Source organism: Corvus hawaiiensis, chromosome 1, assembly GCF_020740725.1.
Source record: "Corvus hawaiiensis isolate bCorHaw1 chromosome 1, bCorHaw1.pri.cur, whole genome shotgun sequence".
Classification (NCBI taxonomy): domain Eukaryota; kingdom Metazoa; phylum Chordata; class Aves; order Passeriformes; family Corvidae; genus Corvus; species Corvus hawaiiensis.
Window position 1 is genome coordinate 51,307,578 of NC_063213.1, and position 24,111 is coordinate 51,331,688.

The following is a 24,111-nucleotide window of genomic DNA, read 5'->3' on the forward strand; positions in this document are numbered from 1 at the left end:
ATAATTATTAACATATTTTGGAATTTCTATTCATATGACTGACAGGAAAGCTTCCCACTTCAGTAACTTTTTTTGTCTTTTGGGGAATGAGGTAAAATCTTCCTAATCCTAGTGCTTAGATTGTGAATTATTCTGTGACTCAAGAGAGAAGGTATTTCATAGGTAACAGTTCAACAGGATACATTTATCTACACAAATGATTTGAGAGGCAGTGGGCTGGTTTCTCCTGAGTGAAGGACATGATGCCAGATAACATGCTGCTTGCACATAAGCCATTTTAGGTCTAAATATAACTGCAATAGCACTGCCTGTATAAAAATCCCCATGTATTTAACTGAGGAATGTGACTTACTAGCTTGTGTGCAATGCCAGGAAAGACAGAGTCAAGCTGGTGCTGTGCAGAGATTTAGCAGCTTATGTGCTTGCTAGCTCAGGCATCTCTGCAGTGCACTTGATTTCGTACTGGGGATGTGTCCAGCTGTGAAATAGATATTCTTTTTCCAGATCTTTCTTTGTCTTTCCTGGGTAGGTAATATAAGCCTTTTAAGGTATGTGGGCTTTCGCAGCCTGTGTTTTCATGCATTATCTAGCTTTAGAGTCTCAGACCATATTTTAATAAAAGAAGGAATGTTTAAAACATTTAACAGAATAAAATGGAGATGTATATATCTCTTCCCTATTGTTTTTTCATTATTTGTTAATAGCGAAGCATAAAACCAATGAGATATGTCATAAAAGAACATGTCATTGTGGTGAACTAACAATATGCTTTGAGGGTGTTGAAGATACTTGGCTAAATCCTGTGTGTGTCCCATTTTCTCATAGAGTCATAGAATAGTTAGGCTTGGAAGGGACCTTTAAAGATAGTCTGGTTCCACCTTGTCTGCACCCTGTCCCTGAGCAGGGACATCAAATACTTTGTTCTAGGTCAGGGGCATGCTGGATCTGTGAGACCTGCTGCACCAGTAGTCTGAATGTGTGTCATGAACCCTTGTGGGGAATTTCCAGACATCTGCTACTTTGAAAGAAATCTATAACATAAGCTGTGAAACCACTATTATTGTAGTTGTCCCTGTTCCCTGGTATCCACAGTTCCTTCACAAAAAAAAAAAAAAAAAAAAAAAAAAATCAGTTTCCCACTTTCTTCTGCATATATTTCCAAGTATAAGGTAGTCAACACACAGAGGAGGAGGAGGAACCTTCCTGTTTCCTAGTTTCCCTTTCCATCTGTTAGTATTGCAACTTTTTTGATAGTGCAATCTTCTTGAACTGTGCACTGTACAAGATTAGTGATTCCTGGATTTGCTGTTAATGTCATGGCATTTCTCTACTAGCCTCAGACTGCTCATCTCCAAACTTTGTACTGAGAAAAAAGATCCATGCATTTGTTATCCAACTCCTGACTTCCAGAAATAGTAAACCTCTTTCCTGCCTTCTGAAACATAGATTTTCTGTCTCTGTGTATTTCAGAACCTGTAACATCCCTCTGTAGAGAAATGGGGGGAAAAATGGTATTTGTGAAAAATGCATCATTTGGGTACTTTTGAAATCTGGAGTAGTTTGTTCAACCATTTTGTTATTGATATTGGCAATTTTTTAACCTTTGTATCAGTTTGTGATCTCCATCCTTAGCTGGAAAGGACAGTGACATTACCCAGACACAGCCTTCTCAAAGTCTAAAACTCACATTATCATTACTATTGATGGTATGAAATTATGTCTTGTGCCTGTGAAGAAGCCATGTCCAAATTTGTATATAAAGAATATAGAAAGAGCCTTAATCATGTTTGTTTTGTAGTATCAGTTCAACAACTCTAACATCACATTGACAATTCTCAGCATCACATTAAGAGGACTAGTTGTTTATCATATTTGCCAGTACGAGGTTCACTTTATGATGTGAACAGCAAACTTAATGAATTATAGGGATGTGCTGATCTTACTGAGCCCTCTCCAGAGCTAAGAATACATTATCCAGCACAGAGGTGTTCAGAGAATTCAATATAATAAACATGCCCATTCATATGGTGTTGTACCCCAGAAGTTCCTAATAACGGTTGCAGATTGCCTCTGCAGCAGAATTTGGAGTGAACATGCCTGGCCAGACTCTGCGAAATGTCAGAGAATCATTGAATGATTTAGGTTGGAAAGGATCTGAGGTGGTGTGGCTCGAGACTTTTCCCCCTCCTTAAAGCAGAACTATCTTTGGACATTTGTCTACATTTTTAGACCAATGTCTAAACCCTTCTAATTCTATCCAGATGAAATCTACAAGAGGAAAGACAACATGTCTAGGCATCTCAGATATACAAAGACATTACCAAAATGAAAATGGCAGAAAACAACATTAGTGTTCAGTAACAAAGCTAATCATGCAGAAGTGGGTGCCTGAATTTAGCTAATGATTTTAAAGTACTTTACAGCCTAATAAACTTCAATTGCTCCAGTGGGAATTTCCTGTGAAGAGCAGACTCAGTCCTGCAGTCAATCCATTAGTTAAGCCATCTTTGTTCTTGTGAATAATGTTATTTGCATTTCTGTAGACTTATTCAGGGAGAGAACATGGGCTGTATGGAAATAGACTGTATGAAAGGAGGGAATATAAATATTTGTACTCTTCCAGCAGTCTAAAGGACAGTCTATAATTAATCTGTAGTTACTCGAACAGGTAAATGTAACAAGTGTTTATATTAAGGTGACAAAAAGTTTGCATTTAACTATAGGGTTGTGAGAAGTTCTGCTTTTAGGCTTGTTCCATATATGACTACTGTCCACAGTAATTTTTCACTTTAAGACAGAAGTGAAACTATTGTTCATATGTCATATTGTTTGTGGGGGAACTTTTTTCAGTGTAAAAAAAGAAAAAGGTATACTACTTAATTCTCTCTTTTTATTTCAAAACTGGCTGAAATATGAAACTGATATGTGAATACTTTTATCAAAGGAAAAATATTAGTGGGTTTGGGCAATATAAGAAGGAATGAGAATTTCTGTGACAATAATTTAGAAAGTGAAATAACCCAAAACCGAACAACCAAGAAAAAAACCTAACCTGTTAGCATATGAGAGTGTTGAGTAGAAAATACAAAATATCTGCACATAGGATTCAGGAAATATGTTTTCCCAAGGGCATTAGAAAAATACTGGTCAACTATAGTTGAACTTGCCTGGTGGAATGCTCTGCTTCCTGCTGCCCACACTATTGTCTGCTCAGAGTTCTGGCACGTATCGTCTCAGCTTTCCATTCCTGACATCACCTGATTGCACAGTTCATTCAAGTGGGTCAAGCCTTGTGACTCCGAAATATGTAGCAGCAATCAAAAGAAACTGAACTCCAACCTACACAGCAAGTTTCTGCTTGGTAGCCCCATACAGCTGGCTCTGTTCAGGGCAGGGCAGCATTACAGCAGTAGAGGCAGCCAGAACTGCTCTCACGCAAGCGAGGATGTGGCCCCTTAATTTTTTATCCTGATGTTTGGGTTTTTCTTAACCGCGCCGCTCCCCAGAACCTTGCAGCATTATTGTTTCCTGAATGCGTTATTTCCATCAGGTACTGGCAGTCCTGACATTGATAGGCAGTGAATCAATACTTTTGTAGAATTGTGAAGCCAAACTAGTTTTGCAGATCCACAGTGTGCAGTATGTGGTTTTCTATTCTGGATATAATAACTGCAATTTGAAATACTCCCCCACAAGCATTGATTGCATGCTTTAGGAAATTCACAATAAAGAATTTAATTAACAAAGAAGAAACTGCATCACTTCATTTAAAAATGGGAAGTTCACCTGAGATATTTTGTTCATTTTCGGGCTCTAATAGCAATAACCATCTTTAGCTGAGGACATTTCCTGGGGTTTAATGGCCCATGGCTGTGCTTCTTCAGGTGATCATCATCATCTCCCAACAGTCATTAATCCCCTACAAATACCCTGCACCTCAGTCATTAAATGTGCTTCTTCTGAAAATGAAATAGTTCTATATTTAATGCATCTTCCAGGAATAGGAGGGAAATTTCTGAGGTGAGGAATGAAAGAAGTTTATTAATGTGTCAAAGAAGTACTAATTATGACAAGTGGATAAGTTCTGTTTCTGGAGATAGCATGACAAAGAATTTTTCCACAGTTATGAAGAGAATGTTATGTGTAAGTCCTTGTTTTATGTACATCATGATTTACACTCATCTCAATTGCATAACAGCCAAATCAGAAATACAGATAGTTATTTGTAGTTAGATTTCTTCTGCAGAGCATCTCAGCATAGAACTATCTCACAAAAGAAGCAGACTGTGTGACTGCAGTATTGCTTAAAAAGACTTTCCATATCTGTAAAAATAGAGCTATGCAGGTTTATTAGGTATTTGTGATAATGAAAGAAAATAAAAAGAATTTATATCTTTCATACCTGAAGTCTGAAACTCTTACAAAAAATCTTTTGGTGAGAATTTTATGAGTCTTTCTTACAAATAGGACTACGACTACAGCACCAACAGCATCATCAGAAGTTTTAAACACAGTAGACAGCCTACCTCTGCTCAAGTAGAATTAAAGCCTTCAATGAAAATAATTGAAATTCGTTAAGAATTGAATGAGACTTGGGGGTTTTTGATTTTATTTTGAATTCTACTTACTCCTACGTTGTGCTGTTTTCATCCTGTGCTACTAAGCATGCATAGCATACACCTAATGTACACATTGCATGAAGCCTGTACCTGTCCCAGAGTGTGAGAGGGATCAGAGCAGACACTGCCTTCACTGAGTGAAAAATTAGTACTTTTTGGGTATTATGGTAATTTATTATTTATGTTGGACATTCTGATCCATGTACTTCGGTGAGAGACTGTGTAGATGAAGACAGAAGTAGAACTTTGGGCCATGCATTATTAAATATTGAATGTTAAATTATGTTAATGTTAAAATTAGAGCTCTCCTAGTCAGCGCCTTTGGATTGCAGATTGACCTGAAAAAAAGAATTATTACAACCTGACTCAAAAATTCCTTGTCAAAATTTTCTGTTTCTTCTAACAAAAAATGACAGGATTAAAAAAACCTTTCAGTATAAACAAATTGTTTTGTTTCACTCACAGAAAAAAATTCACTTCAGTAACCAATAACAATTTCCTTAATTTTGCAATTCCAAATAAAAGAAATTTTTCTATGTGAAAGACAAAAGTTTCTTTCAGAAATTTTTAAATACAAAATACCACGTGCACACATGTGCACACACATTTTATCTTGCTCCATCGTGGGTTCTAGACAGAGCAATTACCTGATATAGATTTTACTCTGAAATTTTTCTTACTCATCCTAACGCAGTTTTCAGCATATAAACTTTTGAAAAAAATTTATTAGATCTCTCATTAAATTCACCAAATAAAAAAAATAAAATTGCACAGAGCCAAGGACAAGATAAAGAGAATTGAGCTTTTAAGTTGTTTTCAATCTACCTTATATCTCATCATAAACAGCAGGTTGGGGAATAAGTACTGATGTGTTGTACTGCAGTAAGAATATTTCTTTTGCTGTAGATCCTGTTTAAGCTTATTCATACCCTATCATGCAACTTACAGTGTCAGCATTCTTCAGACCATTTGTCAAAATTCAACAGGAATGTCCACAATAAGGAGTAGTAAAAAAAAGAAAGCATATTTTTCTAAAGTGAATTTATCATATACCTAGAATTCTTGTATTTTTTTTACTCAAGTTCTCTGTTTTCACCCATTCATTATGTTTACAGATCAATAGAACTAAAAAAAAAACCAAAAAAACCAACCAAACAAACATCATATAATGTTTCTCATTCTCATTCTAAATTCTGTGTTGTAGGTCTTGTTTTCCCTCTGTGCTGCATTCTGGGGAATCCAAATTATGAAGCAGATCACTTCATTCAAAGATAAACACCACTGAAAGAGCAGATCTAACATCACCTCAAATATGGAAACAGCACTTTAGAATAACTGTCTAAGTTCCTCGGAATTAATCAACCATGAATCATGCTGAATTGCAATCAGTTCACTTAAGATACGAGAGATTTGTGATTTTTGTTTGGATGTTTGAAAGATTCCTAAGGGGGTATATTCATTTTTATTTGCTTTTTAAAGAAATATTTAATTTCTCCCCAATTTAAATCAAATATTCATTCACAGCATAGATTTTTACATTCATAGGATTACAAATTCTTAGAAAACATGTAAAACTAATTTCATTTTTGCAGTGATTTTGTTAGTAATAATATGTGAAAAGTATTTTTCACAAGAGGAATAATTAAAATCATATCTGATGTAACCTGGTATAAAGTGATTGACTGTCTTCTTATTGAGGCTAAATATAAACATATGTGAGTGTCATTTTTTTCTGTAATGATTGAATTACGTGAGAATCTCCATGTCATGCCCAATTCAGTGTTCATAACATACAGCTACATGAGGATGAGTAGTTGAGGCAAGAAAATTATTAAAAACAGCACGATAAAATAACTCAACCTAGTATGAGTTGAAGCATCTTCAATAAAATTGGCTGATGTATGTGTTGTACAATGCAGACATGCAGTTTAGGCTGAGTTATTTACGGAATACACCTGCATTGCCAACTTTAGATAGTGATCAAACCAGGATTTACACGTGGGTATCCCACTGACACTCACTCACAAGACAAAATATTTGCAAGGCTGAGCCCTTAATTTCTGGTAATTTCCTGACGGGTGATGTCAGGGGAGATGCATGTCTTGTCTTTCAGGAGCTGTTGGAAAGAAGTTTTGTACTAAGATAGGAAAATTAAATACAAATGGTGGAGGGAGTCTCCAAACAGCAGGACTGGCAAAAATACTGGATCTAAGTTGTTTTTCTTTCCTCACACTCATCCAACTCTTTTTTTGGCTCCAAACCTTTTAGAAGTGCTCAAAGTCAAGTAGCTCAAAAATGAAGTCTGTCCTAGATGCTTCAAACTAGTAATAGTACATGGATTTAAAAATGAGTTTGTGTTCTGTTTTTTTTACCCATTTCATTTTCCTTTAAGATGTTAATGGCTGTCTAACAGACATCTCAGGTTTAGACACATAGCCTACGTTTAATTAACCCATATTTCAGTCTCTAGGTGTAACGGATGCCACTGTCTATGTAACTGGATGTTTACAATAAATTGTTAGAAACACACTAATGTTATATAAATAAAATTGTTGCAATGTCTAGTGATAATATCATCTTGATTGTAAAATAGAACCTTCAAAATGCTTGGGTTACAAGGAGCCTTAATGATAGGTTATTTGATAGGTTATTTAATATGTTATTTAAAAAATAGCAGAACCTGATTCCAGAAGTACAAGAAAATCCACAAACTTCTTACGTGGCCCTGTAAGCTAGTGCACCTATATTTTCCAAATTTTTAATGATGACATGGTCAGTTTAATATGACATAAGAAAGAATCATATTGAAAGTCAGTTTCCTTATCAAAATAAATCCTTCAAAGAGACAGGAACAGGAAAAAAATTTAATATTTTCTGCATTTGAAAAGTGGCAATTTTGGAGGGACAACAATGAAGAACTAAGTAAAATTAAATTAATTTTAAAGCTGTCGTAGTGAATGTCATGTATTTACATGAGTGTCTGATGAGGACAACCTAGTCTTTAAAGCAGGGGCCAAACAAATTTCCACTTTTCCAAGGGTTTTTAGATCCAAATTTCCTATTTCCATGGACTTGCCATAGTGTATAGGTTGTTTGAAAGCAAGGTGCAGGAGAGGAACAACATTCTTCCATTGCATACTGATCAGTAGGGTCTGAGGGCAGCTTCTCTGGCTGAAGGCTTGAACAGACTTGTGGTGGGTGTCCAAGACTCATGTGCTTTACAGTAACATCACTGGGTATGTATAAGCAATCCTTTGGCTACAGACTGAAAGCTTGGATTTGCCCTTCTTGGTGAAGAGAGTTTCAGAGACAAGCTCTTAGAAACACCTTTGCACCGTTCTTTCAGTAGCTATGTGGTAGGTAACTATATCCTGTCAACTTGCCTGTCACAAATTTTTGAAAATATAAATTATTTCATATTTTAGGCACCTAACACCTGTGCTGGATCTAGTTTATGCTGTCTTTATATCCATGGCAAAGAGTGAAACAATCATTCTGAAGGTGTCTGGGTTGGAGTAATCAGGAGACTTTGGAGACTAGTTGGCCACTGAATTGAATTATGTGCAGTTAATATATATCAGGCAGTTAATTGAACTGAAAATAATGCTCATTGCTAGCATGTATGAGTGATATTTTGATAAGCTACCCTTCTCCCCTCGACTTTTTAATATTCCATTACTTATTTCTTTAGAATATGACCACATTGTGTGGTTTGAACAATAGAATGGGATCAAGTGAAATAAGGTGAATTATGTGAGGACAGTAGTGAACAAAATATTGATGCAGAACTAATAGACATTGTAGGAGTAACTATCTTTCTTTTGGCAAACCACTCTTTCAGGTCTCTAGAAACAAAAATACTCTAGAGACTAACAGCCTAGCCTCACATGTCCAAGTGTGAAACTTCATAAATAACATTTGTAATTTGCACTATTGCATAAGACTTCCTTTTGGTCTTGTTTGTTACTAAATTCCCCAGTGATACACCTTAGGAGAAGAATGTGGATAAACAGAACTTTTTTTCATCAAGACTGTTAAAAAGTGATTCCCCTGTTCCTACCAGCTGTTGTAATGTTACATCCCTACACATGGCCTTTCCTGGACTATGTACACAGCAATATCAAGTTACTGAAAACCCAGAAGTAAGCAGCTGAATCCTGTGTCACTTGAGACCTGACCCTGCACCATTCAAGTCACCGAAAAACTTGCTGCTGACCTCAGGATCAGGGCACAGTATTCCCTGTATGAAAACAAGAATGATGCAATATTCACTGCAACTCAAGCTTTGGTGCAGTGCATTGATTAACAGAGTTTCACGATTGCTTATTCCCAACAGTGGCTAACATCGTATCCTTTCTGGTATAATAAAATCAGAGCACCTTGGTGGATAAGTGCTGACAGTGAAAGTTGTAACCTATACTTACCAGATATAAAGGACTCAGGGCCCTTTCTCTTGTCTCTGTTGTCTTCAGTTTCCTCTCAGATCTGTGGGATTAAGGGCCTCATTACTTAAACCATTACCTAAAGGAGGTAGTTGATCAGATATTTTAAAGCTACCTTTTTACAGACAAATGTCTGTGAGCTTTCAGGAATTTATGTCGTGTGATTAGAAACTAATAAACTGTATGGCACCAAAGGTATGAGTTGTTTGGAGTTTAATTTCTGACAAAAAAAAGCTAAGTCTCAGCAATGGAGTTCATCAAGAACAATAGTAACTAAGAGAATACGGAAAGCATTGCCTATTATGTAAACTGTGTTGTCCTTAGTTTAAGTTTTTCTGAAAGCTCTGGCTCCTGAAATTATGTGAATACAGAAATATTTTTGCCTCCTGAAAACAAGACCTATAGAAAGTTCAAAATCTAAAAGGCAGACAAGAACATTTAAATCAGTAATATTTTAAACTATTTTCCCTCTTAAAACACCCTAGTGATAACACGAGCTTGACTCACGGTTTTTAAACTCTTGGGACTGCTAAAGCTGAATGGGAAAAAACTATTCTTGATGTACCCTTTTTCCGTAAAACCTCTGTTTCCAGCACAGGCATACACAGGGGCTATGAGGCAGAGTTTTGCTGGGTTTCCTGGTTCCCTGCTGGTGTTTGACCAGCAATTCAGTTTGGAATTCAAACAAAGCAGGCCGCAGGCTGGCTTTCTGAGGGCCCCTGACCCTCAGTAACTCTCAGCAGACCTCACCACACTATGCCGTGTTGCCTTCCACCCCCAGCAGTTTGGGAAAAGCAAACAAGAGATGTACTGTGGACTTCAGGATTTTCTCTTTAGAGAAAACAAGTGTTAAAATACCGCATTTGAAACTCAGGTACAAACCACAACATAAAGCTAAAATAAGATATCTCACATGCTGGAGAAGCACTTCCATATTAATATCAAGGCCAATGGAAAACTTGGCTCGGTTCTTTGTCTTTTTTGCCCCACCTATGGAAAACAGCAGAAAAATGTGGAAACATTGAGTAAAAATGAACTGCTGAGTGTCCTTGTGTTTATGGTTTGGCACAGAAAAGCGATACAAAATGAATTCTCTCCACGCCACCCCTTGCTATATTTTTACTTCTTCCTCCTTTATTCTTTCTCCCCATTTTTGTCTTTCTCTCTCTAGTGTTTATTCATCTTTGCAAAATATCCTCTCCTGATTTCCTTAGGTTTGTTATGTGTGGAGGTACATGGTGGCATATTTCATATCCACAAATATTTTACTTTTTTTTTTTTCTTTTTTTTTTTAATGGGAGCCAATACTTACATAAAGGTGCCTACTTTCTTTACTGTTCCTATCAGTCAACAGGCTCTTCTAATATCCAAAAAACACTATACACTGCTCATACATTGCTACTGTTATATTTATTTATTTCACTTGTCTTTGCCTCGTTTCCTCTAATGATGCATTTTCTATTTACATTTAACTAACATGGCACTGTCCTTTTCCCAGTTTCTACTCTCTCTCCTGTTTCCTTGTTATTAATTCTTTGTAGTTACTTTTTGTCCCTTCAGCACCATGCTTTAGCTATCACTGTCTCTTTGCTTCAGGGTGTATCACTACAGTTTTTGTGGATCATTTAATGTGGCAGAGACAGACAGCCCAGTATTAGCAATGGTTGATTAAAAAGAGATTAAAATAATGAAGAAAATCACGGAACATTTTAAGCACTATGGAATTTGTGGTGTTTTCTACTACTTACGTTTTTTCCACAAACCTTGAATGCAAGTACTTATCAGCACATAAATTACAATTTGCCAGGAAAGAAAAATACCATAAGACAATTGAACTACAATTTTTAGATCAAAGAATAGCTTACTAACTTACTGAGTGTGATCATGTCTTTTGCTGCTGTCTGTCTGCATTGAGGTCATGAGCCTGTTATTTGAACATAATGGCATTACTCTCTTGCTTCACGTAGCAGCATTTGCGATTTCAGATCTAACAGCCCTTTACCTTCTCTCTGCTCATGACTCATGGCTGACTCACTACCTTTAATCATCCTGAAAGCAAAGGTTTTATTTTTGCTCTTCCTTTAATCACAGTGCAAAAAAAATACTTTGAGGGAAGGTAAAGTGTTATATAGTGCAGCAGTGTAGGTATGTACCAATGTGCTTATTTTTGTAAAACCTCAAGTATTCCCAGTTTCCTGTCTATGACCATAAACTGGATTTGACAGTGATGTCTAAGAGAGAAAAGCCTGATGATCAGGGATTGGTGGAAGAAAAAGAAGGCAATTAAAGGCAAGTTTCTGAGATTCTGAGAACAAAATCTGTCATTGAGGGTCAGATCACCTTTGGTTTTATTTTATATATTATTTATTTTATCTGAAATATGGCTGTAAGAGAAAAGTATTGTCTTCATGACTTCATGGCCAATAATAAGATATATACTTGAATACATTTTTTTCTTTGCTAACAATATTCCTATTATTCATGAAAAAATCTTTGAGTGTCTCATGCCTATAGTTTATTATGGTTAATTATGCCTGGTAATTGGTCTGTAGTATGTGTGTAAAGGGCCTTATTAGTGAAGAACAATTATCAATGGTTTGTGCTACAGGAGAAGGATTGTTGTTCAGTATTATTTTCTCCAGGTTTTCTCCTTGCAAGAAAGCCTGGTGGTAGAGTTGGAATTTAGCTAACATAGCCCTGGGTATTATAGGATCATGAAAACTTTCTGTATTCTGCTAAAGGCTTACTCCTCACACTTCTTTATGGAAACCTGTGGTATTTTTCCTGAGGAATTAACCAGCTCTTAAGATGCTACATGGAAAATAACTCATCTCTGAGTATGGCTGAGAGACATCTGAGCCCTGGCAGAGACAGGCGTTGTACCGTGTCAAGCAGCCTGAACAAGGTGAGGTGTCCAGCCTCCTTTCCTCATCATTTCCAGGCAGGGAAGCATAGATGGACTCAAGAAGCAAAACTCGCAGAGCAAGAAAGAGCACAGGTTTCTGCTGGGGCAGCCAGGGGGGTGTGCCCTGGCACAGGGAGAGTTACAAGCCTATCGTGAGTACAAACCTATCAGGCGCAGCAGTGAATGCTCAAAGTCACTGTCATTCAAAATAGAAATTTAATAAGAACAGATGTGACAGAGGAGATGGTCCATAGAGAGTTCCTGTGGCCTATTTGTGGTGATGGTTGTTGTTATGATAACAACGCATAATGCTTTCTTTGTGCTTTTCCTGTTTAGGAATTTCTCTGTTACCTTGTGCCTTGGATAAGTGCAAAGCAAATGGGTCTTATGCTACACATCAGGGATTTTTCCAACAATATTTGCATAAAGAGGATGAAATGGTTTGCTGGTGCATTTGAGGACTTGATGTATATTCTCAATGCTTCTCTTTATGGTCGTGTCAGATTCCATTGCATTGCATTCAAGATAATGAAATTAAGCAAGACAGACCACTAGACATTGTAGCTGTGATAAATACATCCACTAAAGAGGGTAATTTAGTATGTTTCCTAATGTAATTTTCTCATTTAGCAGGATGACTATAGGGTTGTGTACAATGATTGTGAATCACCATCAGAAACCACTTTTCTTAGTGGATGCTGAAGTCAAGTATTTTAAAATATTTCTTTCTTTTGAATTTTCAGAATGAAAAAAAAATCATGTAATATTTCCTCTAGATAGTATTTCACAAAGTTGTAGGCAGTGTAACACAGAGTAGTAGCTATGAAGTTAATTTTTGTAAGTATGTTGAAGAAATTATCATATGTCTTTTAGTCAGATTTTAGAGGGAAACAGTGGTGATGACTGATAAGTGTTAATAAGGGTTATAAAATATTAGTCATTATACTATTAATATAAGTAAAAGTAATTCAGCTTTTTAGGTTCAGTTGCACAGTCTGAGCTCAGTCAAATTTGCCAAAAATGTGCACTGGGATGTTTTTGTTTTTTCTGGAAGATTTTCTGGAACTTATGGAAAATGTAGTTATGTAGTCTAAATATACTCTGTGGAAAATATTCAACTATAAGGTCTATTTTCCTGTTGAGGAGATCTCAGGGAAACAGAATTAATAGTTCCTGAGTCCTTGAGCTTGTCTAGTTAGCAGATATGCATTTAGTTTCTAAGATGTAGAGATTTATGTCTGAATTCTGACAGAATGGGATATGTAGATGAAGATTTGTATTTTCCAGAAGGTAATTGATGTGTAGTAACTGCAGTAATTTCTGGGTACCTGCAGTCATAACCTCCATGTTTTTTACTGACTACATATTCAGCAGACACTAAAGTTAAAAAGGTGCAAAATAATAACACTACATGGCTTTGTTCTTACATTTGGTTCACCTAGGAAACAGCTTCTGATTAGGAGAAGTGAGCTGAAATTGTGTAGAAAAATATTTTTCTTTCATGGTTTCTGTTTCTTATTTGCTTGTCTGGAGAAGATATGTTAATTTTTTTAACTATGCATTAAAAGTCCTGCTAAAATTTTCAGGCTTTCGTATCTGTGATCATTGTGAACTTGACATTTTATTTTATCTCTATAGGTAGTATGGAATCACAGAATCACAGAATATGTTCGGTTGGAAGGGATCCACACAGAGCATCAGAGCCAACTTCTGTCCCTGAAAAGTCACACCATGTGCCCAAGGTTATTGTCCAAACACTTCTTGAACTCTGTCAGGCTTGGTGCTGTGACCACTGCCCTGGGGAGCCTGTGCCAGTGCCCAGCCACCCTCTGGGTGAAGAACGTTTTTCTAATATCCAGCCTAAACCTCCCCTGGCACAGCTTCAGGCCATTCCCTCAGGTGCTGTGACTGGTCACCAGAATAGAGATCAGTGTCTGCCCCTCCTCTTCCCCTCATGAGGAAGTTGTAACTGCAGTGAGGTCTCCCCTCAGCCTCCTCTTCTCCAGGCTGAACACACCAAGTGACTTCAGCCACTCCTCATACGGCTTCCCCTCAAGGCCCTTCGCTATTTTAGGCTAGGTAAAAGCCTGTACTCCAGATGTTTGATAAAATCTGATTATTATAATCCCATTAATGATTTTCTGTGCTATTGCAATTGCTACTGGAGAATGCTGCTTTTGGCTTTTTTTCACCTGGATTCTTTGAAAGGTCTCAGTGCCTTTCTTACACCTCCTGCAGGGAAAGCACACAAATGGGGAAAGCCAGCTAGGCTGAGGACCCTAGTATCATCTCCTGTGAATGGATTATCTATGGAAGATTGTTTTAAGAGTCAAGAGGGATGCTGTACAGTTTAAGCCTGCTTTCTGTCTTCCCATTTTACAGAATCTCTGGAGGTGGTCAGTCAGGTAAACTGCCTAGACACCATGTGTGAGTACCTGGAATCTACTTTTCTCTAATGAACTGAGTCTAACATGAAGAGAGTCTCACAGATAAATTTCCTGCTGTCAGTAGCACATCAGAGACTATTAATAAGAGATGCAAGAATAACTCCTTCTCACAAGAAACAGCAGGTAAAAAGCAAATGGAAAAGGCACTTGCTGTGTTCCCTAAGAGCTAATTTTAGATTCTATGTACTCAGGTCATGTCATTTCTGGTGGGAAGAAACCTTGCAACCTGTAGTGTGTGCTCATACTTTATGGTCTCCAGTATGCCCCAATGCTTATACCTTTTGGAGGTTCCCATCATCCCAAATCAAAGCTGGTCTTGGAATAAAAAAAATATGAAAATAGGTAGATGAGAGAGAAGCAGTAGCTTGGTCTTATTCCTACAATGTGTCAGTAAAAAGAGCCTGATCTTTGGCTGATATAAAGTAGGTAGCTGTGCTGACCTTTGTGTTTGGTTGGTTTTTTCTTTTTTCTCATTGAATTCCCTCACATCCTAAGCTCATTAAACTGTGGCTCAGCCAAATTGTTTTAAAACATGGTTTAAAAGGTAGGTGCAGTAGCATATCATAAATTCTGTAGCTTCAGGCATAATTTTTTTAAAAGGCATTTGTATCTAACAAAAAGGTTCTCTAGACTGTAAGTCACAGATTTTTCTTTAGCAGAACTGTTCAAGTGTCTGTGTCTGCGAATTAATGCACGGGTCCAGAATTCTAGACAAAGCAAAAAGACTTCCTACATGAGCAGTGGAGATCTAGGCTGGACAGGTCATCCTGCAACAAATTATTCAATTCTTCCCTTTCATCCTGCAGCTGTTTGCTTGTAAATAGACTAGCAACCTTTGGGCATACTTGTTGCTCAAGATAACTTCAGACTGGAACAAGGTTCACAAGCAAATCATATGGAGCCACCAATATGGGAGTTGTTTGCACTGACATCTTGTGGTACGATTTAGTTTGGGGATGGGTCCTGATGCAAGGACAAACTTGGCAAACTTTCACCAGTGAAAATACTCTACTACTTGTTCAAAATGACATTCACCATACAAGCTTGCAGAGATATGTAGAAAAGCCACAAGGTTTTTTAAAATTGGAAAGCCTCCCATTCCCAGGTGTGTTCCCAAGAATTAGGGGCTACGTGTTTTTTATTTATTTAAAAATAAATAAGTAATTTGTTTTAATTTTTAAACTAGCTAGTTTCCCAAGGTAGGAGAGCTAGTAGACCCATCTCAGCATCATATAGTAGAGGTAACACAGTAGTTACATAGAGTTTACCTCCTCTTTCAAGCAGTATAAAAAAGAGACTGCTCAGAACAGTGAAAGATTCCAATACTCATACAGAGTGTGTTTTTTTCCCAAGGACTTAAAGGTTAGATAAAAGAACAAAGTACTTTCTTGGTCAGTACAAAAGCTTAAAGATTTCTGTAGCATGCGCAAATAGTTCTGAAATAATTTTACTTATAAGCTTTACTTATCCATTTCAAGCAGTGCTGTCATGTTTTGACATGCCATTCCAAAAGCAGTAGTAAAGCTTCACATCAAAATTACTCCAGATGTGATCCAAACCAACAGGAAAAATGAGCATTTGTAAAACACAGCACAGTAATGTGCAAAGTGGGCTGAAGAAAAGATAGGTCGTTTTTTTGAAGTTGAATGGGCAGAGAGCAAAAAACCTAACAGGAAACTGCTTATTAGCCCAAACACCCAGTAGGTTCAGTGTTACTTTCATGTTTAGTGAAACTATTAGATATTTTTGATCTAACAGTGAGGGTTTAAAGAATGAAAAGTCATGCACTCTATGGCTGGCAGCTCACTTCGACGTCTAGCTTAATGAGTTGTGCTCTCATACTGGGGTTTGAAGCAGTCCAGCAAGTGAGGCTTCCCTGCTGTGTTTCTCTTTGACTGCATTACACAACCAGCTCTCTTTTATATTTTGATAGTGACATCTATTGGAGCTTTGAAGAATAATGTTTTTTAAAAAAAATCCCTATGTATATTAGTGAAAGCAAAATTGTTGGCAATAAAAATTTCAGTTTAAACAAAAGCATATATTTATTTATCTGTCATCAAAACATACACAAGAATGAAAATACTGATGAAAAAAGAAAAAAATGTAGCAGCATTTCAAATCAGATTCAAGGAGAAAAATGTGCCTTTCTCTTTTTTGATGATGGGTGAACTTAGAAACTTCCCCAGCTGTCTGAAGTTTGTTTAGAAGGAACCCATCAACTATAGCTGTAACCTCAAAGTGAAGCAAATACAATATTTGATTGAATTCTCTATAGATATACGCAAGACTTTGACGTATTAACAGAACCAAATCTAAGAGAGTGGGTACAGTAGCAGTCAGCCAGTCAGCAAAAAAGCCTTCCTCATGAGCAATGATACCTGGTGTCTGTGCTGTCAAAGGGACACAGCCACCCAGAGTATTTGGAATGAAGTTAACTCTGCTTTGAATAAGCAAGCCATCTTCATGGATTATGCTGAGAATATGGCTTGTGTCTGTTTAGAGCTTACAACAAGGGTCCTAGACTTCTCCAGAGGTGTAAGACTGACAAACAATTAGTAAGTGTGGCCAATGGATTTACATTGCACTAAGTTATCCAATGTGTATACATTTTTTTAAATGTCTATGCACTGTGAAACAGCTCTAGAAGTCAGTCCTTGGTTTCAACAGTAGGCAGTACTGAGTAATGCTACCTCACAAAATCTCTAGGAGAAATTAGGAGAACTGAAATGTGTAAGGAGAGTGTGCTGTGGCAAGTCCTCAGGACTCTTTCAGAACCTTTCCTTTCTGTTTGTTCCTTATTCTCCTGAGAACTCTCAGAGTCCCTTAATGCACACTGGAGAAATGCACATTTTCCTCAAGCCACCTCTCTTCATACACATCTGGCCGATGAAGAATATCTTCATGTGAAAGTTTCATTTGCTAGAAGTTGTGACTTTGGGGCCTTTTCCTGGCTTTTTCAATTCTACAAAAATATGATAAGGAATTCCCTGCAAAAGAAGCAAGAGGTTTCCTCCTTGCCTCAGACTGTAGATTTTGCTAGGGTTTTATTTTGGTTTGGTTTTTTTGCATATAATTTGATTTCAGTTAATTCTGATTTTTAAAGAAAATTTATTTTCTCAAGCAAACAAAGGCTTAAATGGGATTTTACTTCTTGATATTGTTTCACCTATCTTAAAATTTGGTTTTGCTTTTATTTATTCTGGTGTGTCTTCCCCAGTAGCAACATGGCTGTGTCCTATTCACTCCATTATGATAATAAACCCACACATCAGTCAGGGAACTAGTCAGACAGGGAACTTACTATGAAATGAAAAGGTGAAGTATGATCTTAGAATAGCAAATGTAATTGACTCAAACAATCTTAGTGCAAAAGTACTTGACAAAGCCTCAAATTACTGTTTTTTGAAGTGCTTGTTTTGCAGATTTCTGTGCATAAACCCCAGAATATACCACATAAAACAATTTATAATGCAGTTATTGTTTTCATATGAATCACATATCCATTTCTCCTGCTGCTGAGTGAGAAATGTTCAATTTTTACAGCCAGTGGTATGTTCTCCATTCTTATTCAGCCTTTACAGAGCCTGCGGGAGAAATGAAATGTTAATAATGTTGTAAAGACACTTTTTATAATGAAAATATATCCAAATTAATCACACCTTTCATCTATTTAAGGGGAATTCTATCATACTCTTTGGTAGTTTCAGATTGTCTGTAAAAGAATAAAACTGGAAGTAATTAAGTAGTTAGCATATTGTGACTTTTCTGTGCAAATATTGCTACATAAAATAATGCTGGTTTAGTACTGTGTCCATTTCACTTTTATGGACAATTTTCATGACTTAGTTCAGGTGAAGAACCACTGCAGTCACTTTTCTCTGCTGATCACTGCTTTCAAGATGATTGGTTGCAGAAATGAATATAAGGAGTGAATACTAGAAACGTAAAGTTTCTTTCTCTAATCTTGAAGATAGATATTCAGGGAGACATTTATTTAATTTAAGTGAGTAAAACTCACTGTTGTCTCTGTTGGGTACTTAGCAGGTAAGATCACAAGAAACAGAGGGATAGGAACACCACAAGGGAATTTTATGTATGTATCTGTTTTCTGGTATGGCCAGGAGCTTCTAATATTCCTGACTTTTCTCAACCAGACTCTGAAAAGGTGTTTAGACCTCTGCTCTTTTATCATGCAATTGGGTGCATTAAGCTCAGAAAGGCTCCAGCCCAATTTGCACAGTGCTGTGGTGATAAGCTCCTTGGAACATTGTGTACTGAGAGCACAGGACAGACATATCCTGGCTGAGCCTGTCCTGTTTTATTAAAATCCCCCTTCATCTCAGCTGTGACAGAGCACAGCACTGTGCAGAGCCACCTGGATGCCTGCTACATCACTCTCCCCACTGTTCAGGCTGTAGGGGTAGCATGCTAGTTCAGGTACATCACTAGATCCATGGTGATGCAAGCTGGTAGAAAGGCACTTCTTTGAAGGAATGATCCCTCCTAAACAGTGGCACCTAAGCAGCTTGTACAAAGATAAAACAAATTGTTATTATTATTAATATAAACAGAATAAAGAACACAAATATCCAGGGAAAGATCTAAGCCTAACTAAATGATTAGTTGTGTTAAAAATATACTCGGAGTAAATCTGAAAGAATTGAAAAGAAGAACTCATCAGCAAAGAAAACTTTACCTAGGAAGCTTTACACTAGTAAAGATCAATTGAGAGCTGCAAAACATTGAGCTCAGAAGCTGTAAAAGGAATGGAAAAATAAATTCAAAGAGTATGTCTACATATCCAAATGAATGCCTAGTTTCAGTTTTAAATTAGGAGGAAGACATAGAACATGAAAACAAAATGAGGATGATTCGTGAGTTTGAATATATAAAAAGGGAATAACTCTTGGAAACAAAACTAGGTAAGCTTAATGAGTTGAGCTTTGGGCACCCATTATTTAGTGTTCCAAAATAATGAAACAATAAGGATGCTTTCGTCCCTGGAGAACAACAGATACTGCACTTTTATTAGATAAAAGAAGAAAATAATTGAAGTAATTTGATGCTCATTAATCTGACTTTAGTAGGATTCAAAAGTGTTTAAGAAATGAAGAAAAATTAAAAATGTTCAGGTAAAGAGGAAACAATAAAATGCAGCGTGGTTAACAAAAGCAAGGTCATTTCAGATTAAATTGCTGCCATTTTTCCATGGGTTAAGTGATTTTTTAGAGAAGAACAGTGTATTATCTATCAATACTTTAACAATTATTGAAAATTTGAGAGAGATTGTGATAAATGCAGTAATATTAAAGTATGGAAGGAAACAAAAAAAATTACTAAATACAATTGGTCTTTTCACCCTCAGGAAAAGTAGTATGATTGTGGTGTAAAGTAGAAAGGGATGCTCATTAACTCCCTTTAATGCTGAAAAATTTGGTATCATCAAATGAAGTTATAGGCTGTTAGGTTCAAAAGAAAATGGAGTTCACCTACCACATAATTAAACTGTGAACTTTACAGTTGTAGAATATTATGAACACAAAAAATGTTTATGGAGTTCAAACATACTTGAATTTATGGAATTAAAAAAATATCTTTCATAGGCTATTCAACACAAAAATCATATAATTTCCCTAAGCAATTAGGTAAAAGGGAAATTCTGGTCTCATGCAGTTCACCTGTTCTAATTTTCTTGGATGAAGCTGATAAAAAACACCCTGGGAGTTAATATTATACTCTTAGTGACTCAGTCTTGAGGTTATTATTATTTAACTTTTCTCTAATTACCTTGGCACAGAATGTTTGAGTGCAGAAATGAAAATTAGCTGATAAAGCTGAAAGACATTGGAAAAGACAGATCTGGATATAGTATAATCTTAAATAAATAGAATAACAGAAATTTAATGCATTCTAGTAATACAAACAGCAGTGTCATTCACTGAAAAGCTAACGACAAAAACCTGCTGTTAACTCAAAGCACAAGTGACTAAGTGTAATTGAGAAGGAATAGCTGGGTTTGCTGGTCAGTTCCAGGGGTCTCTAAAGGATTGAGAAAGAAGGTGGTGTGCAATGAGAAATTCTTTGTTAAGAGGGAAAAGGCTTAATGCTGTTTTTGCAAGATGCTGATGAGACCCTCTCCGTATTACCACGGTATTAGCTACAGTTCCAGTCACCTATATGTAAAAGCAGTCAAAAAGGGCTATTTGAAGACTGCAAGAGGAGTCATCATTGTAAGAAATAAACCAAAAGCTAAGAGGCATTACGATTGGTTTTCCCAGGCTGTCTGTAGATTGCATGGTAGCTGGAATTAACAGGGAATTCCTCTTGTTTAGATTGAGGACGTAATACTGCTTTCAGGCTGGCATAATTCATAGTGAGGGAACAAGGAAAAGTTCCTGCCATATGCCAGCAGGTAGTCAAAACACAATCGGGGTGCACACCAGAACCTGGAAGAATAAAAGGTCAATTTGCATATAACCTTTGAGTCTTCAGGGATTAAACAATAAAAAACAGAAGCTGGTAAACTAATTGGCAAGGAAGCCTTAAAATACAATGGGAATAGTAATCATCAATAAATTTTGAATAAAAATTTAAAAGTAGATGTTTTGGAATTGCTTCCGAACAGGACTGTTAGGAGTATCAGTAGTAGACTGTAGTATCAGAGTTCCTTGCTCTTCCTGTCCTAAACAGAGTAATACATGCATTCTTAGGGTATAAAGTGAGAGAAAGAAGTGAAATAGGTACTTCCTTTCTTATCATCTCTTGCAAGCAGAAAAGCAGAACACACCTTGAAGGCCCAGCTGTGTGAGTGAGTGATGTGATGGGGTGAGGGAGAGTGCTAGTGGAGACACAACAAAAAAGGAGTGGGAAATTGAGATTTCAGGTTTTGTGTATCTTCCACCTTCTATAGTAACTGAAGCACAGATGAATTGCAGAAAATTCTGAGTTATAAGTGACCCACAAGGATCATCTAGTCCAGCTCTTGAATGTAAATGGCCCATACAGGGATTGAGCCCACAATTTTGGTATTTGCTATCAAGAAGTGTCTATTTCCATATATTTGTTATTGTATTTGAGGCATTACAGAGATTTGCATAGGAAATATTATTGCTAAATTAGAATTTTTAATGGTATCATTTGTATACATTCATATACAAGCTGAGACCTTGATATTTAACAGCAGCTGTGATCAAGATAAAATATTTTGCAGATTTAATTTGGTGCTTGCAGCAAGGAGATGTTACTGACGGATGAGGCACTCATATTTACTGAGTGTGATTCCATCATCCTGACACCTAGCATGCTCTTCATTCTCAATGGATTTGTTCTCTGGTAAGTTTATATTTAAGTTAGGTTTTATCTTTACTAATCAGAATTTTTCATATTTTAACAGATTCTATTCCATTTACATCACAGACTGTGCCCTTTATTTGCGTGGAGCAATGTTTCCTGATACAGTGTATTTTTTATATATCCTCTGACTTGATTGATTTTGATACAATTACTGTAATTCTTTCACAAACACATCAAACTATGTTTTCTAAACTTAAATCAGAGAATCAGAATGCTTGCTTGCCAGTATGAGTCACTGTTTTTCTTTTTTTTTTTACACTGCAGTGTATCCTAGATGAATTATTTTGTTTTCTGGGAATCTTAAGTAGTACTTCATTATGTCCTGTAACTGTTCTACTTTTTGTTTAAATATTTTAGGGTAACATTATTTATAAGACTCAGAGTTCTCATCATTTATTCAGGAAAGACAGCAACAAAATATTTCATTAAAGAAGGAACAGTAATTTATTTCTGTTTTTTAACTGAGGTAAAGCTCGCATCTTTTCCCCTCCTCTTATGTTGCTGTAAGATGTGGGTCCTTTGCAATTCATTCACTCTTTCATACTGCTAAGAACTGAACACCCTATTCTCATTCTTGTCACTGCATTTCATTTTGTTTACTACTTTGATCTCCTTCAAGATGTTGCTTGGTGCTCTGTTAATCCATTGGCTTATTGCTATTACAGTATTTCACAGCTCCTTTGTTGCTAAGCTCCTACACAAATGAATCATATGACCTTGGCAGTTTCCCTCTGTTAACACTGCTGTTATTTTTCCTTGAAATTTTGCTCTTCAAATTGTAACAAACAATAGGTCTACTAAGTCTCTACATGTTTGTAGATGCTTGTAGTTAGTTTGGGCTGTTAATAGACTAGGCAAGGAAATTTGGCTAAACCAAGTACAGCAGGGCACCCTGCTGCCCTTAATGTAAATGGTCCAATGGGGAAATTGTGAGGTGGAGTGTTTTCAGTCTTCCTCAGAGTTTTCACTAGTATAATGGAGTGGAATACCCACTCTGGAGGTATGTGTTATGAAAAGCTGTTATAGTATTATTAATAAAGAACAACTTTGGCTTTTACAGTCTTTTTACTATATACTTAAAAAGTGGTTTTGGGATTGCTTTTTCTCTGGTGTGAAGTAGGGCAAAGGATCTTTGTCTTTAGCTTGCCTGCAGGTTTGTTTCATTATGTTCTTGCTTTAGGTTTTTTTTCCATTTTTTTACCCTTTCCTCTGCATCTTGCTGGCTTTCTGCTTGATTTATTCTCATGTCTTTTTCCTTCAGCAACCTTAAGAGAGAGTTAAAGGCCTACTTTTAGAGGTTGGGATTTTGAGGGGTTTTTTTTTTGTTTGCCAGCTGAGATGTCTTTGCCTCCTCTTATTTAATTTTCTTGAATATTATTCAGCTAGCTGGTAATACAACATTTCTATTTTCATACCTGGGGACTCTTTTCTTAAAATGTTCTGTGTAGCTTTGAAGTAGACTCTAGTCAGATATAAATTTGAAGAGAATAGCAAAAGTCAAATGTGGCGATGGCCATCACAGTCACTCTTCAGAGCCATCTTAGTGACTAGCAGGTCCAAAGGGCTCTCTTTCTCTTTTCTATACTGTGCTGGAAGACACTCTTTCTTACTGTGTTAAATGACAGTGTGTTATTTTGTGTGTGCCAATCTGTTATCTCTTTAGGACAGGGGTCATGTCTTCTTAGAATTTAAAACTATGAATGGCAATTTAAGAATAGCTCCTAACTTGCTCTCTCTTTACATATTAATTACCTTAGTATAATTTAACTTGTGTCTCAGTATGTGTCCTGAACGTTATTTTTACTGAAGTGTGTCAATTTTCATTACATTAAATGAATACTCATTTAATTTCCTATCTCACCTCTGAGCTCATTTTGTTAATGTCAGGATTATTCTTGCATCCCTCTGAGTCTTAAATACTCTGCTTATTTTAGTATCATCTGCAAATTTAATGATCTGACTTATTATAGCTTTATGTAGACCATTGAATAAAATATGAAAATCTGCTGGTATTAATCTACAATCCTGTGAGACTTCACTTCTCAGCAGCTGCCTTTCTGTTTTCCACCCAATCCCCTTTTTTTCTGGGTAGTAATTAATGCCTTGGTACTGCTCAAACCTGAAGGCAGGCAACTGCATCAGATCTGGAGTCAACTGAACTTATCACAGTCTTACAGGGAAACCAGATGCGCTAAAGAACCCAAACACATCAAGGATGGGAAAGAGTCAGACTTCAGGATACAGACTTTCAGATGTGAATGCTGGGTCACAAGTGCTTCATATTGGGACAAAAGTTTTAATAAAGATTTAGTCCATCCACAACAAAGCTTTCTTAATGATAA

General features: G+C 36.6%; 1 protein-coding gene across 3 annotated transcripts in view; it reads left to right on the plus strand.

Moving 5' to 3' along the window:
• AGMO (alkylglycerol monooxygenase) overlaps positions 1–24,111 on the plus strand; it is a 226,441-nt gene that overhangs the window by 188,152 nt on the left and 14,178 nt on the right. The window contains exon 13 of one of the 3 annotated variants that reach the window (XM_048304362.1): positions 5,824–7,190. The exons of the other annotated variants lie outside the window; for them this stretch is intronic. Coding sequence (XP_048160319.1) covers positions 5,824–5,904 — 81 coding nt within the window. The 3' untranslated portion in view covers positions 5,905–7,190. Of the gene's footprint in view, positions 1–5,823; positions 7,191–24,111 lie in introns of those variants that run through there. 3 annotated transcript variants of the gene reach the window in all.